The 17,364-nt window shown below is 43.7% G+C and overlaps 1 protein-coding gene across 5 annotated transcripts in view; it reads right to left on the bottom strand.

Moving 5' to 3' along the window:
* The window catches only part of FNBP1 (formin binding protein 1), a 140,588-nt gene extending 127,850 nt beyond the window's left edge, over positions 1–12,738 (bottom strand). For all 5 annotated transcript variants that reach the window (XM_060013975.1, XM_060013974.1, XM_060013978.1 and 2 more), the window contains exon 1: positions 12,479–12,738. In XM_060013975.1, the coding sequence (XP_059869958.1) occupies positions 12,479–12,502 (24 nt within the window). In that variant the 5' untranslated portion in view covers positions 12,503–12,738. The remainder of the gene's footprint in view (positions 1–12,478) is intronic.
* Between the last annotated feature and the right edge of the window lie 4,626 nt (positions 12,739–17,364).

The raw sequence follows: 17,364 nt of genomic DNA, 5'->3' as shown, positions 1-17,364 counted from the left end.
GAAAGGGAGGGCTTCCCTGGTGGCACAGTGGTTGAGAGTCTGCCTGCCAATGCAGGGGACATGGGTTCGTGCCCCGGTCCGGGAGGATCCCACTATGCTGCGGAGCGGCTGGGCCCGTGAGCCACATGGCCGCTGAGCCTGTGCGTCCGGAGCCTGTGCTCCGCAGCGGGAGAGGCCACAACAGTGAGAGGCCCGCGTACAGAAAAAAAAAAAAAAAAAGGAAAGGGAATCACTACATAGCATCTGTAAAAACAGACTCTATTCTATCCTTAATGTAGATCTATCCCTCTAGAAGAGATAGATGCCTCAGGCTTCCATAGCTTGGTGTCACAAGCCATTAAATTCCTCCAACTCGATTTTCATTTTATGCTCTCCAAGTAACTGTGTATAGAATTTAGCCTTCCACATAGATTAGCCTTCAGGGAAAAAATGTGCACTTCAGCAAATATGAATAGCTAGTCTCCTTATGGATATACTTCTCATTATAAATTTGAAACTTGCATTCTGGTTTGTGCATCAGTCTTGGGAGTTCGGTTAATGTGAGTCACCTCCAAGGCATACTGAAAATACCAACTCTGTTAGCTTAAAAGAGCTGAGGAACAGACACTGGTAGCCCTATCAAGGTTGTACTGAGCAGAAACAAAGAGAGGGCAAGAAAGAAAGAAGTGACTGTAGGTTTTGGTTTTGCATCCAACTGGAGAAAAAAACCCAAAAAAACCCGAGGCTGATATACTTACTACTTAACCCACTAGCCAGAGCAGTGAATTGACCTCATCCTGCCGATGCCCTGGCTCACCACTCACGATGTACACTGCCAGGTCTTCTCTCGGCATCCAAGACTCCTTAGCAATTCATTTTCATCAATTCTACCCTTATAAAAATGTGGAGGGGTACTCTCTGCTCTAACTCACAGGATTAATCCAATTAGCCAATTAGCCTAGTCTAGCCCGAAGCTATCTCCCTCCTTTCCAGTCCTCTCCACACGGCAGTAAGGAGACTGACAATCTAGCCCCATAGCAACTGCTTTCAGCAGTTCAAGCGTGGGTGCCTTGTATGCCCTCAAGGTAAAGCCATAGTCACCTGGTTTCAGCTACAGTCTACCTTTCCAGGCTCCTCTTCATGTGCTCGGCTCATTCTGGAGCTCTGTGTCCTGTTACACTTATAAGCCTTTGGACATGGCATCTACTCTGTCCTCCAGAAAGACTGTCTAGATCACCCTCCCAACCTGACCGCCTCCCTTCACCTGTGTAACTTATCAGTCCTTCAGGACACCATAGAGATGTCATTTCTTCCCCAACTGAGTTATACTCCTGTGTACAAGTTTCCATGTAGTTACCCTACCTTAGTCCTTGTCACACTGTACTGCAACTTCCTATCTATGTTTCTGCCCCCCCCCCAACTAGACTATAAGCTACTTGTAGGCAAGAACCATGTCTGGGCACTTAGTAGATGCTCAAAGAATAAATAGATACTTTGGACAAAAATATGGACATCTCAATCATTCTCATCTCTCTTGTCTGATACAATTTTTATAATTTTGGTCTCTTCTTTTAGGTACTAAAGTCACATTACTTGCCACCAACATCACCTGTCCCTCTGCCAAAAACGGTAATGGCAATTAAGAATTACATGTATCCTGGGAATTCCCTGCAGTCCAGTGGTTAGGACTCCATGCTTTCACTGCCGTGGCTGGGGTTCAGTTCCTGGTCGGGGAACTAATAAGATCCCACAAGCTGAGCAGAGCAGCCAAAAAACAAAACAAAACAAAAAATTACATCTATCCTAAGATGATAGGGAGACTTTTCATGTACACTCTAGTATTGTTTGAAAATTGAACAATGCAAACAGATTGCTTTGCTAGTTTTAAAAATAAGTAAATTTTATTTTATTTTTAAAAATTTATTTATTTATTAATTTATTTTGGGCTGCACTGGGTCTTTGCTGCTGTGCCTGGGCTTTTCTCTAGTTGTGGCGAGCTAGGGCTACTCGTCGTTGTGGTGTGTGGGCTTCTCATTGTGGTGGCTTCTCTTTGTTGCGGAGCACGGGCTCTAGGCGCGTGGGCTCAGTAGTTGTGGCTCGCAGGCTCTGGAGCGCAGTCTCAGTAGTTGTGGCACACGGGCTTAGTTGCTCCGTGGCATGTGGGATCTTCCCGGACCAGGGCTCGAACCCGTGTCTCCTGCATTGGCAGGCGGATTCTTAACCACTGCACCACCAAAGATAAGTAAATTTTAAATTTAAAAATACAGTCATGCTGGGCTTCCCTGGTGGCGCAGTGGTTCGAGCCCTGGTCCGGGAGGATCCCACATGCCGCGGAGCAAATAGCCCCGTGAGCCACAACTACTGAGCCCGTGTGCCACAACTACTGAAGCCCACGTGCCTAGAGGCCGTGCTCCACAACAAGAGAAGCACCGCAATGAGAAGCCTGCACACCTCAATGAAGAGTGAGGACTCACCGCAACTAGAGGAAGCCCGTGCGCAGCAATGAAGACCCAACGCAGCCAAAAATAAAATAAATAAAATAAAATTTTTTTAAAAATTCAGTCATGCTGAAAAATACAGTTTACATACATATACACACTCATGAAATACAAATGTCTTTGCCCAAACAACCATTGCCAGGCATTTCCATATATATCTGTCCTAACACAAATATTTTAAAACTTCTTGGTTCTCTTTGCTAAGAAGAAAACAATCTCAAACTAAGCTGATATGTAGAATAATTCATTAGCTGTCTCAAGCAGCAAATATACAGCATTTGGGGGGAAATAATGTGACTTCGGTAGATTTTTTTTTTTTTTAATGGTATTAATAGTCAAAGAGAACTATCTCCCTCTGAGGGATAACATTTAAATTATCCCTTAAGTAGACCCAAGTATATTGCTAAAAAATTAGTATGGTTAGAGTTTTGCAGTGCATTTTATATTTTTTAAAAAAGGAAAAAGAAAAGAGATAAACATGCATAGTCTCCTATAATCCAGATTTCCTTTCCAAAGCACTGATTTCCAGGCACTTTCCTACTATTAAGTTATTTTATTTTATGGTTAACATGAAAACAGAAATTTAAATCAAAGGACAGACTGCACTGTGCAAACTAGAATTGCTCATTTTTCACAAGTCCCAGTTCCAGCAGGAGAGCTCTGCAATTTGTTCTCAAGGAACAGGATTTTTTTTTTTCCTTTAACCCTCCCCTAGACTCTCCTAAGTACTTCCCCATCACCTCTCATCCAACAGTCTCAAAGCACTTCACAGACAAGCACTGATCTTTATGCTTTCTGTGGAGCCGAAGGCAAGCATCACCACACCACTTTATAGATCGGGAAAAAGGAGGAGCAGAGATGAAGACTTGCGGGACACTAATAAATGCTGGATGAGGCAAGCCATATGGCCCCGGCTTAGCCCTTCCAGGCTGTCTCATCCACCTGCGTGGGCCCACGCCATTTCTCCCAAGGACCGGTCGGGTATTTTAATGCATTCCAGGAACCCACTCTCAGTTTGGGTTGTGCAAATAGAAGTACGAGGGGAATAGCTTCCTGTAAAGGTGCCAAGTTTTCTTTTGCTATTGATATGAAAGGAAATATTTAGTTTCCTGTTTCTCAAGAACCAAAACTTTGAAGCCCTGCATGGGACAGCCAGAGCACCCCCAAAGTGGTCAATATCTAATTCTCTTTGTTTCGTCTCAATTTCATTAAAAATACTTTTCACCAAGACATAATTTTGTTAGACCCCCAAATCAGAAAATTGATATTACTCTTACTATTTAATACCTTTACAAATTAATTTATTTAAATTAAAAAGAAAAAAAAACTCCGGACTTAAAGGAATGGGGGGAAATCACTAGACATATATGAAACACCTGCTAGAACAGATGCTTCATTCATAATAGTTTCTGTTGCGTTTACAGCACGGTACTGTGAGTCATTGGTTCTTAATGATTCTCGGTGTGAGTAACATGAAATGTTTTAGAAAGCAAAACCTCCGTCAGTGGTAGGGGAAATATGAGTAATGGGGAAAAGAGGGGTTACGAGCTACTAACACAGAAGACGAATTTTTTTAAAACAACATTTGTTTAGTGTTGGGAAAAAAATATTTAAATTCTAGCACTAGCATTCACTGTTTGGGTGGGTCTGGTCTATAAAATGGAAATAAACTCACAGGGTCCTTGTTAGGTTATGAAAGGACGCATTTAAATACCCCAATCAAGGTGTGTCAAGCACTTAACAAGTTGGTTCTCTTCCGTTTTCATACTTTAAAAGATGGAGGGAGAATTTGGGTTCTATGCATGATTCCTCAGAAAGGGAGGGGGCAGAACAGTATTTATTACAGTGTGTGGCGGGGGAGACTGAGGGCTCTAAAAAACCATGTGGCGGCAAAAAGATGAAACAAGAATGCCAAAGATATTGATAATATTGAAGTTGGGTGATGAGTACGTAGGGGTTCATCATATTCTAAGTATGTGTGAATATTCCTATAATAAAAACTGCAAACAATAAAAATACATTCTGATGGTATTAACTGAAAAAAAAAGGACGAGAAGGAGAGCTCTAGAGTCCCAGACATGGGATTGAATCTCTGCTTTCTACTCTGTGAACTTGATAAGTTATTTTACCGTTCTGTGCTTCAATTTCCTCTCTTGTAAAAGGGGATAATGAGGATGTGGCCATTGCAGAGATGTGCCGCTCAGATCCTTCTTCCAGAAAGGACTCCCTGCCCAGCTGGTTAGCGGACAGCCTCCTTTAGGGTACGGTCTGCTATTTATCTTATTTATTTATTTTTGGCTGCATTGGGTTTTCATTGCTGCGCGCGGGCTTTCTCTAGTTGCGGCGAGCAGGGGCTACTCTTCATTGTGGTGCGTGGGCTTCTCACTGCAGTGGCTTCTCTTGTTGCGGAGCACGGGCTCTAGGGTGCGCGGGTTTCATAGTTGTGTCACGCAGACTCAGTAGTTGTGGTGCACGGGCTCAGTTGCTCCACAGCATGTGGGATCTTCCCAGACCAGGGATCGAACCCATGTCCCCTGCACTGGAGGGCAGATTCTTAATCACTGTGCCACCAGGGAAGTCCTAAGAAATAATTCTTATTAAAAACGTCATGCCAATGATTAGAATGGTGTGTTCAAAGTTTTAAAAAGAAATCACAATATAGCTAATGTGATATTATAGTTTAAATGTGAACAGGTTTTAATAACTTTTGCAGGAAGAAATTGGAAGTTTCATCTATTTTGCTGTTGGCAGTGGTGGTATGAATACAGTGCTAGTATTAAGCAATTGAAGTTGTTAAGATTTACATAGCCCATCGACAGACGAATGGATAAAGAAGATGTGGTACATATATACAATGGAATATTACTGAGCCATAAAAAGGAATGAAATTGGGTCATTGGTAGAGACATGGATGGACCTAGAGACTGTCATACAGAATGAAGTAAGTCAGAAAGAGAAAAACAAATATTGTATATTAACGCATATATGTGGAATCTAGAAAAATGGTACAGACGAACCGGTTTGCAAGGCAGAAATAGAGACACAGATGTAGAGAACAAATGTATAGACACCAAGCGGGGGAAGGCGGGGGGCTGGTGGTGGGATGAATTGGGAGATTGGGATTGACATATATACACTAATATGTATAAAATAGATAACTAATAAGAACCTGCTGCATAAAAATAAATAAATTTAAAAAATTAAAATTAAAAAAAGAATTACATAATTTTTTTTTTCTTTTTTTTTTGGCTGTGTTGGGTCTTCATTGCTGTGCATGGGTTTCCCATTGCGGTGGCTTCTCTTGTTGTGGAGCACGGGCTCTAGGCACAAGGGTTTCAGTAGTTGTGGCACACAGGCTCTAGAGCACAGGCTCAGTAGTTTTGGCACACAGGCTTAGCTGCTCCATGGCATGTGGGATCTTCCCGGACCAGGGCTCAAACCCGTGTCTCCTGCATTGATAAGCAGATTCTTAACCACTGCGCCACCATGGAAGTCCTGAGTTACATAAATTTAGCATAAACTTTACAGATGAGGCTTATGAGTTAAAAGAATCAATATTAAAAAAAAAAGAATCAATATTAAAATCTTTTATATTCCCAACTAACTCTTTAATACAATATACATATTTGGCCCTTTATGACTTTTTAATTTTTTTTACCTAGACACATCACCAGGCTCAAGCTAGTATGACTATGTATTACTAAATCAGGAAACAAATATTGCATTACAGACACTAATTCCAGAAGACTTCACACCCACATTCCAAAATCTAATTAATTTCCCAGGGCATACGTGTATGCTTGGTAGCTTGCAATTTTTAAGTGTCAAAATAAAGCCTTATTTTTAAATGTGGGTGGTGTTGATGAAACAAGTATGAGTAATACTTGCAGGAAACACAATATTAGCTTTAGCAAGGAAGTGGGTGATATTTGAATAGTCCTTCAAAGAGGCACTTTCCATGTCGCACCAATGTAAAGCAAGAGTTCTAATGTGGTCACATGGTAAGCACAGACAAAACCCCTTACCGTGCTTGACACACAGTTTTACCTACCAAAAATGCAATGTTCAGGATGATATCTAAGTATAAAGTGAAGGCAACAAGCTGATGGGTAAATTTCCAACCATAGAATCGCCTGACCACCCCTGTTTTGTTTAATATCTACTAACCAGAGAGACAAATATCATATCACTTACATGTGGAATCTAAAAAAATGATACAGATGAACTTATTTACAAAACAGAAATAGACTGGGGGTTCCCTGGTGGTCCAGTGGTTAGGACTTGGTACTTTCAATACTGTGGGCCCGGGTTCAATCCCTGGTCGGGGAACGAAGATCACGCATGTCCCGAGCTGCACGGCACAATAAATAAATAAAGACAAACAAAAACAGACTCACAGACATAGAAGACAAACTTCTGGTTACCAAAAGGGAAAGGGGGGGGCGGGGAGGGATAAATTAGGAGTTTGGGATTAGCAGATACAAACTACTATATATCAGCAAAAAAGATAAACAAGAAGGACCTACTGTATAGCACAGGGAACTATATTCAATATCTTGTAATAACTTATAATGAAAAAAATGTGAAAAACAATATATATATATCACTGAATCACTTTGCTGTACACCTGAAACATTATTTTTTGTTTGTTTGTTTTTGGGTTTGTTTTTTTTTTTTGGCGGTACGCGGGCCTCTCACTGTTGTGGCCTCTCCCGCTGCGGAGCACAGGCTCCGGACGCGCAGGCTCAGCTGCCATGGCTCACGGGGCCCAGCCGCTCCGCGGCATGTGGGATCTTCCCAGACCGGGGCACGAACCCGCGTCCCCTGCATCGGCAGGCGGACTCTCAACCACTGCGCCACCAGGGAAGCCCCTGAAACATTATAAATCAACTACACTTCGATTACAGAAAATAAAGATTAAAAAATAAACTAATTTTAAAAAATCTACTAACCAGAAAAGACTGTGCAAACCCTGTTTTAATAGAGAGGCAGGGACGACAGAATTAAACTTGATTTGGTCTATTTTTTGAGGCAGTTCTGCTCTGCTCACCGAAGTGCCAAGAGTGATGTCTCCCCTGTTGGTCTTGCCATGTTTATCCCAAACAGAAATCTCCGAAGGATTAAAGAAGAAGGAGCAGGAGAAGAGCTATGAACTGTTGTTAGTACTCTACTCCATTTAGTACTGGGCAGTAAGAAGAGGTACTAATTCTCCAAATCCTGCAACTATTAACAGTCCATTAGGGCTTCCCTGGTGGCGCACTGGTTAAGAATCCGCCTGCTAATGTAGGGGACACAGGCTCGAGCCCTGGTCCAGGAAGATCCCACATGCTGTGGAGCAACTAAGCCCGTGTGCCACAACTACTGAGCCTGTGCTCTAAAGCCCACGGGACACAACTACTGAAGCCTGAGAGCCACAACTAGTGAAGCCTGCACGCCTAGAGCCCGCGCTCCGCAACAAGAGAAGCCACCGCAATGAGAAGCCCGCACACCGCAACTGGGCAATGAAGACCCAACACAGCCAAAAATAAATAGATTAATTAATTAATTTAAAAAATTATTTTAAAAAAAGGTCTTGAGGGACTTCCCTGGCGGTCCAGTGGTTACGACTCCTCACTTCTGAACTAAGATCCCACAGGCCGTGCAGTGTGCCCCCTGCCCCCCAAACAGAGATCTAGACTGTGTATTTGTGAGGAAGCAGCATAAATCTCTGGACCTTCTGCTCAATTTTGCTGTGAAACTATAACTGCTCTAAAAAATAGTCTATTTAAAAAAAAACGGTGCCTAGAATTATTTTTTAAAAAATGTTTACAACTGCCAAAGTGCAGAAAGGCATTAAAACTACGCTCCCATTACTTTAAAACAGCAAATGTTAAAACAAAATGAAAAAAAGGATTCATTCATTTATTCAATAAATATTTCTTTCTTTCTTTTTTTTTAATATATATTTTTATTTTTGGTTGCACTGGGTCTTCGTTGCTGCCCGTGGGCTTTCTCTAGCTGCAGTGAGTGGGGGCTACTCTTTGTTGTGGTGCACGGGCTTCTCATTGCGGTGGCTTTTCTTATTGCGGAGCATGGGCTCTAGGCGCATAGGCTTCAGTAGTTGTGGCAGGCGGGCTTCAGTAGTTGTGGCACACGGGCTCAGTAGTTGTGGCTTGCAGGCTCAGTAGTTGTGGCGCACGGGCTTAGTTGCTCCAGTCCCTCAATTGGTCCAGTCCCTTAGTTGCTCCAGTCCCTCAATAAATATTTCTTGAACTCCCGACTGTGAGGCAGGCATTGTTCCTGGTCCAGTTGGTAGACAACTCTTTCACTGCTGCCTCTTAAAGGTGCACACCACAATCAATGTCATTATATTCAACAAATTGTGGAATGCACATTATATGCCTGACACTGTCCTAAAAACATAGGTTTAAGAAAAACAATTCAGTACAATCAACACAGGTGGCTTAACATAGTAATATGTTAACCAATATGTATTATTCGGGTCTCTCTGTTTGCTTTCTTGCTGTTATTATTTTGGGCTACTCCATTTCTTATTAGCACCAAAAGAAAGATGGCAGAGAGGACACTAGGAGATAAAGGTAGATTCTATCACTGAGTAAATTTTTAGCCACAAAGAGTAGAACAGTTATAAGGAACGCTAAAATTTCCAATGGACTTTTTCTTACTTCACATTAATGATCAAGCTTACAAAAAGTTGAGCTGACACTTCAGTAACTTCTCACTTCTTTCTAACATGTAGGTACAAAACCAAAAAAAAAAAAAAAATTCAAATGTAAGAAATTCTTGCTTTGCCATTTCTCCAATGAATGACCAGTCACAATTTCAACAAGTCAGTGAAAACTATTCAGCCCATTAACATGACTTTTTAAACAAAGTCTTGAGTAAATGCATTTTGGTTAATTTTGGTACAGAAACAATTTTACCCTAATCACTTTAAACCAGCCGTTTATACTTCGTTATAACTTCTGATGTAAAATAGAAAGCCCCTATTTTAATACAATCTAATCCAATAAAGTTATTACAAATTATGGGTTTTGAGTCCATTTTTATGATTGCCTGATAACTTCCTGACATTTCATGATTTCTCAAAAATGTCCTAGGATATCAAAGTTTATGCCTATGGAGAGGTTAAAAAAAAAAAAAAGGAGAAAAGAGAACGGTTTTACTCTGTCTACAAAGCAGGATGTGGCTAAGAACAGGCCTTTAATGTAAAGTGCATGTTAGAAACCTGTCGTTTTGAAAAGCCTGCATGCACATTGGCTGGCATCCTAAAATGTGTGCGAAACTTGATGGCATTTGTGAAGGTCTATGAAAGCTGCAAACACCTATTACAAAGAACTCGTGGCTACGGAACCAGAGCTCCTTCTCTCTCCATATGGAAGCATCATTCTGCCAAGTTAGGCCTGAGCGCCCCATCATTATCTCATTACCTATGTGTATGATCCCCACAGCCACCGTTCAAGGAAAACCCTCAATCACAGCCCTGCCAGGCTGCCCATTGCTGCCCAACACACCACACAACACTGAGTCTCTCACCACCAGAGAACTGGAGGTTTATTTTTCAGAATCCTTCATTATTCTAATTTTTTAAAAATCTCAAATATTAATAAAACAAGGCAACTGGAAACAGACATTTCGTTCCCCTTCTACTTCTTGGAATTTAAACTCAGATTTTGCACTTCTCTTAGCACAAATTATGTGATCATTCTTTTCCCTCTATTAACCTCCAAGCCACTCAAGGGCAAAGGGCAATACTCTACTGGAATGCCTTTTTCTTTTTTTTAACTCTTCGCTGACATATACTTGTATAGAGACAACGGATGAGTCATTCTTCCTCATAAACTTAAACACAAGTGAAAAAAATTCTCAATTAGTTTACACACCTTCTTCCTTAAAAGTCTTTTCCAATTATTTTCACTGTAGAAAATTTCAAGCATAGACAGTAGAAAGCATGGTATCACAAGTCCTCCTGTACCCATCACCCAGCTTCAACAATGACCAACTCCCAAGCACGTTCCCTTCATTGACATCCCCATCCACTACCACCCCAAATTCTTCTGAAGCAAGTCCAAGATTTCCTTTCATTCATATATATTCCAGTTCCGACTGATTTTTAACAACTTCCTGTCTTTGCCTTCCTTCCCACCCTCTACCTCCAAAAAGAAGTGTACAGAATACAGGTGATTGTAGCTATTTAACTGGTTTTCTTCTCTTAGCTACCCCCCCCTTCTGGATCACCTTCTATAACGTTCACCAACATCACCGTGAAGTGCCCACCATTGTGTTCAGTTCCTTTAACTACAGCCTATTTCACTCAGAAATATATTGTATTCCCCCCACCCCAATAATTCCTTTCTCTAGTTTGAACAAGTGAAAAAAAAATCGTGCCAAATTTTCTATTCTCTTGATGAAAAATTACTTCTGATTTGTTCCCCTCATCCCAGAAAAGGTAAAAAGAGCCAAAGGGAGTGGAGAAGGAATAGAAGAAGACAGAAATTCAACACTTAAAATGGTAGATTCCGCCTAATTGGCCGTGTGTAAATACTTAAAACCATGTGTTACTTTATTTTTTAAATGAATATTTGTAAACATCAGTCGAAAATTGGAGTCCCTTTTGATAGAGGATGTTTATAAAATGAGTTATCTTCATGTAAGGGAGCTATTGCCTTCAGGATTTTGGTTTTAATACCAGTGGCTGTTTCTGAGCCTAAGAAATGGTTATGTAAAAACAATTAAAGCAAAAAAAAAAAATTAAGGGAGGATGCGCTGTTTCTATAGCTGCTCTAACCTTGTTTTATTTTGACGTGAGATTTCCTCGCCTCAGCTCAGAGAGCAGCCACCACCCCACGCTTTCTCCTCCACGCCCTTTACAAATGGGATTCCGATGGGAGGCACTTTCGAGTTCATCATGGGAAACGTCTCATCTTGAGAATACTTCAGGGCGATAATTGAGATTTCATCTACTCCTCCCTCTGGACTCTGCTCTGCCCATCCCTTGCCTAGTGATTGCCTCAGGAATCCAGAGGAAGGCAGGGAAACAAGCTCCAGTCCACAAGCCTCTGCCTCTCCTCCCCGAGGACGGCCTGTGCACCGCCTTGGCATCCTCCTGTCGCCTTGGTCCGGGGAGAGGAGCTTCCAGACGGCACGCTACTTGTTTATCCATCCGCGCCCCAGGTTAAGAATCCCGGCGGGGCGCTCCCTACCCCAGTTTAGACTCTTTCCTCTGAGCAGTTAAAAAATATAAAATCTACCCCGCGAATGCCTCTTCCTGAAGGTGATAACACCAGATCTCCCTCTAACTCCGACTACTTTCCTCTCCAGGCCAAACGCCACAGTCCCCACATCAAATCGAGGATCTGAGCTGCCCCTCAAAAAATCACAAGTGCACCCCTAGACCACCGCAGTGCAAACGTCCTCGCCACTAGGAGGAAGACACCAGTTCTCGCCCCTGCGCCCCAAAACCCAAGACCCGGGACCGGCCCCGCCTGGGCCGCCCCGCCCCCCGGAGGAGCGCCCGACCCTCCCGCACCTCCACGAAGAGAAAGCAGCCGAGGACCTCGGGTCTGGGCGCCGAACACCGAACGCAGCCCTGAAAATCCCCGGGCCTCCACGCCCCCATTGGGTCGGCCCGCGACGCGTCGGTTACTCGCTCCGGGGGATTAAGGCTCTTCCCAACACACACCGCTGGCCTCGGGGCGCCGAGGAGAGGGAGTCCCGCCCGCGTCTCCGGCTCAGGCCGCGGGGGGACCCTGATCCGAACCCCCTGCTCGGGCCGCCGGGGACCCACCCCAGCGCCCCTCACCTCCGAAGGGCGAATCTGGCTCGCACCTCCTGCTCAAGCCAAGGCCGACGAGAGGCTCCCGTACCAGCGCCTACCCCCAGGCCGCCGGGACCCCGACCAGCGCGCGGTCGCCTCCACCCGGGCAGCCCGGCCCGCGCCCCGCGCCCAGGCGCGCCAGGCACCTTCCCCAGCATCCCGGCGGGCCCAGCCCCTCACTCACCCAGAGCTCGGTGCCCCAGCTCATGGTGCAGGGGGCGGGAAGGGGCGCGCCGCGCGGCAGGCGCGGCTCTCCAGTCCCCCTCCCAGGCGATCCCTTCGCCCCTCGAGATCCCCGCGATCGAGGAAAGCCCGTGCCCGCGCGGTCGCCGCCTCCTCCGGCTCGCCGCTCCTCGCCTTGAGTCTCCTCGGCGGCTCCTCCTCCCCTTCGCTCCTCAGCAAAATGGCCCGAGGAAGCAGCAGCCGCGGTCGCCGCAGCGCCCGCCAGCCCGCCCGCCCCACAGCCGGAGAGCAAGGGGCGGGGGAGGGGCGGGAGGGGCGGGGGAGGGGCGGGAGGGGGCGGGACTGCACGCCGGGGGCGGGGTCGGCCTGACAGCTCGCGCACGCGCGCGCCCCGCCCCCGGCCCCGGCCCCACCTCCCCCTAGGGGCCCTCCGCCCCGCCCATGTGGCCCGGGGGTCCGGAAGGACCCGGAGGGAGGAGGGGGGACCGCCGGGACTTGGAGGCCCGGACCTTCCCCCCCAACCCCCCCGATTTTTTTTATTACTTATTAGCAACCACACTCTCTGCTCTTAGGACAACCACTCGCCTTTGAACATAGCCGGCCCCTGTTATTACGGGTGCTCTGCAGAGGCCTGAGGTTGCTCCCCTGCGCCGACCGCCGCTTTGAATTTCAGGACCATACTTTTCCCTGGCAGCCATTCACACCGACAGGAGTTCGCTCGCATGGTGTTTCCCCACCGCTCGGGAACCGTGGAGGCCCGAGGAGCCTTGCAGCCTTGCGCGGTGGGAGTGGGGCCTGGTACGGTGCTGTGTGTGTACTGCACACAGAGGGACGTCGAGGCAAAGAGCGGCCAAACAGCTTAGAGTTTGATTCCTGGGGAAGGAATCCAGGGGCGCACAACCAGTGATTTCTAATCTCTGAAACCAGTGATTTCCAACTTGTTCGGCCAAGAAACTCTCAGACGTGAAATCACGTTGCCGCTTAGTGGGTAAAAGGAAAGTCGCTGGGTCCACAGATAACGCGTTTGGTTCCAATCCAGCCTCCCGCACTTACTAGCTGGGTGGCCTCCGACAATGCCTCCACCTCTAGAAGCTCAGAGCCCTCGCCTGACAAATGGAGTTATTTAATAACGTAGCCATCTTGCCATGTGCTGGCGAGGATCAAGGAAATGAGCACCTGTTACCTGGCCTGTTGTTGGTAAACTGAGCTCATTTTTCAGTAGATACGGACTCCTTTTTCTCTGTATTTGGAGGGTCTACACAAATAACATTCCAGGAATGGAGAATTGCTTGAGTTCCAACTCCTTCCTCTGAATCAGTAGGCCTTTTCTCCCCAACTTTTCTTTCTTCCTCAGCTAATGCTACTGACTTTTCTGAATAACTGTGGACTCCTAAAATGGGCTCCATTTTAGAAATATTTCACAGTGGTGCATCTCTCCAGTCCCACTACACCCAGCCTCAACCAGCTTATTCTCCACGAGAGGGTGGAGCAAGGGTGGTGTTTTACTCTTGCAGATAAACCAAGTTCTACTTCCTTTGTTGGACAGAATTACAATAAATTTAAACTGTCAAAACTGTTTTGGTCTTTTTTCAGTTACAAGTTCCCTCCATCCCCTTGTTTTTAGTGTATGTATTTAAATATTTTGTTCTCAGTTACCAGGTCTGGGAACTCTTTACCCAAGCCTGCTAGATGTGTAACAATCAGAACTGCCATCCACTTATCTCCCAAGGTAGATTAATAGCCAGAGTGAGTTGGAGGGGTTAGAAATGCAAACAATACTGCACAGTTTAGTTGGCTATTTGGAAATGGTAAGTGAAATGCAGATCATCTAACAAGACCCTGCCTCAGTATTCACCTCAATTTCCCTTCCTACCAAGGTTTAATATTTTTTCAAGTACACTTGACTGCCTTCTAGAAGACTTCTCAAAACCAGAGTGACCACTTGTGAAAAGATGCTAATCAGGAGGAAAAGCAACCTGCTGCTCTAAAGAAGTGAAAGAAGGGGGACAAAGAGGAAGGGACAGCAGAAAAAAAAAGAGAGAGACCATATTAAAAGGAAACCTTTGGGGCTTCCCTGGTGGCCCAGTGGTTGAGAGTCCGCCTGCCGATGCAGGGGACACGTGTTCATGCCCCGGTCCGGGAGGATCCCACATGCCGCGGAGCGGCTGGGCCAGTGAGCCATGGCCGCTGAGCCTGCGCGTCCGGAGCCTGTGCTCCTTAACTGGAGGGGCCCCAGCAGTGAGAGGCCCGCGTACCGCAAAAAAAAAAAAAAGAATACATGTAAAATGCTTAGCACGTGAGGGCACAAGTATTGGTTCCCTTTCCTTTCCTCTTGTTTTCTGGAGGATTTTTACTTCCTCTATCAAGTAAAGCAATCCTTTAAAGCACTTCTGATGCAGCAAGACAGACTGCCTGAACTACAATTGATTGGCGGTTGTCTATTGGTGAAGTACTCTTCCTAATGAAATTCTGAAGATTTTTTTTTTCCGTTAAAATAGCTTCCATCAGTTTCTAGCTTTAAATTCTCCATTTACTTATCATTCAAACTCTAGTGGAAAAAGCTAAAGTGGGATAAAAGTAGGAACTCTGTGGTGAGTAGAATCTTAAAACTGAAACCAATTTTTGTACCTGATAGTGGAATTCCCCCGAAGTTCTATAAAGATGTGCATAAAATCAGGAAAAACCAGCTGTATGTGGCTGAGCAAGTTACACACTGTGCCACCAAACTGAGGAGTAGTGAATTGGAAATTTTTCTGCAGCCTGCAGGATTCAAGATGGGTCAGGGCCTAGCTTTTCCAAGATCACTCTCTGCAAGGAGAGGCCGTGGGCTTCCCCCATGCCCCAAGAAATGACATTTCAAGCTGAAGAACAAAAGTGACATTTGACTTCTGAATGTGTTGCCAGACCCCAATTTGACTTTTGGTTCGCTATACTGTGTTTATAGAGGGTTTTGGTCTGAAATGTCATCTCTTTTGATAAGAAAGACAAATGGCAATCATAACTGGAGAATATTAACGCAATAATTACATTAAACATCTCTGGAAATTTCTAAACTGATGCTAAACATTATGAATCACACTAGGTTCAAACTACCAATTCTGCTACTAGTGGCAAACTTCAGTGGACCTTGCAAGGTTAGAGGAAATAGAAAAATAAAATCCACTTGACTAAGAGGATAAGGCTGAAAGTCAGATTTAGGAGACAGTATTTCCAGCCCCTCCAGGCCTTTTCAGTCAGTACCTCAAAGTTTAATGCCCCTTTGAAAATGTTGCCAGGGAGAGGCAGGCCTAACTTGTTCTGTTACTCAACAGGTCTGTTCCCAGTTACAGTACCATGATTATGCAAATAATCTGTTCTTGAAACTCTGAAATCATGTGTTTAAATATAAAAATATATAAATAAATATAAAATTGCCAAGATAGCAGTTTTCACAGAATTTGAGAAGTTACTGTCTAATCAATACTTCACTTAAGTCTTTGTAATTTGTGTTCCCTTTCTTACTTCTCTCAATTCCAAGCTAATGACTGGCACAATATAGTTCTCAAATACCTGAAGAAACTATTCCTCATAAACATCTGGACAGATGCCATTGGTATGTGACCCTGTGAAGGTCACATAATAATTCCCAAGTGAAAAGAAGCAAGGAATAAGAACCCAGCTTTGAGCCCTCGTAAAACTGTTTTCCAGAGACTAAAAGACAAACGTCTTCTACTTTATAAACTAGTTATTATAATATTAAATAAAATTAATATTCTTCCTGATCAATCCGTTTTTAGAAGCCTATTATATTCAAATTTAAAACCAGAGATTCTCAAAAATGGTACTTCACTTTAAAAAGTAAACTATAATAATACTCCAACACTGTAAATTGCCCTTAAAAATGAAACTGCACTTGAAAATCCCCATTTCTTTTAACGATTAGTTTCATACTGAAGTGAGAATCAGCTAACTGCCTTTGGTATTTCCTCTAGATACCTAAAAGAAAGTATCAACTATTTTACATTTCTTCTATGTTCTTTCATACTGCTGATTGTTAAAATACTTTCTGAAAATTTCTCTTGCATTTCACTTGATAACACACTGGTTACTCAGATTCTGGGATTTTATTTTTTGAAAATTTAAAATTATAAGAATTAAAAATAATAATAATAAAATTATAAGAATTAGAAAGCCATGTACGGTATAGTGCAAGAAGCGCAGACCCTGTTCTGAAGCAGATGAGGCTCCAGTCCTGGTTCTAAAGATGCTTGTCAAAAATTACCCAACTCATTGTGTGATCTTGAGCAAATCACTTGAGTTCCTTGGATTTGTTTTCACATCTGTTAAATAAGGTGAAAGGATCTGTTGATTATCTAAGGACCCTTCCAGCCTCATATGAAATGAAATTTTTGAAACAATTGCAGGACAGGGATTAAGTGCTGGGCTTTATGGGAGAGGCCTGAATGAGAGTCATTTATAAATGATCAGACCATCCTGAATAAATTAATTTATCTAACCAAGTCTTATCTTTAAAAAAGGAACAAAAATATAGATCTTATAAAGATTTTGGTCTTAAATTATAAAATGTACATATAAAGTACTTAGCAGAATATTTGGCAAACTTAATTGCTCAATAAATAGATTAACTATTATCTCCTTTGTGGATTTCTAAAACAATAAAGTTTCTTCTTCTCAGTTTCCTGTAAGATGGGGTAAGATCAGATGAGAATTCTGTTCAAAGAAGTAAGGTTGCATATTCACAATAGATGGCTAAGGATATGAGGTTGGAGAAAGAAGTAAACCACCAAACAGTAAACATTGCCTTTCTAGCTTCTCGGCTACACCTCAGTACCCTGTTTTTGTTCTTGCAGAGGGTGTGACAGAACCTGTACTGGTTTTTGACTCAAG

Source organism: Delphinus delphis, chromosome 6 (genome assembly GCF_949987515.2).
Source record: "Delphinus delphis chromosome 6, mDelDel1.2, whole genome shotgun sequence".
Taxonomy (NCBI): domain Eukaryota; kingdom Metazoa; phylum Chordata; class Mammalia; order Artiodactyla; family Delphinidae; genus Delphinus; species Delphinus delphis.
The sequence above is the reverse complement of the archived record's forward strand: the minus strand, read 5'-3'. Positions and strand labels throughout refer to the sequence as shown.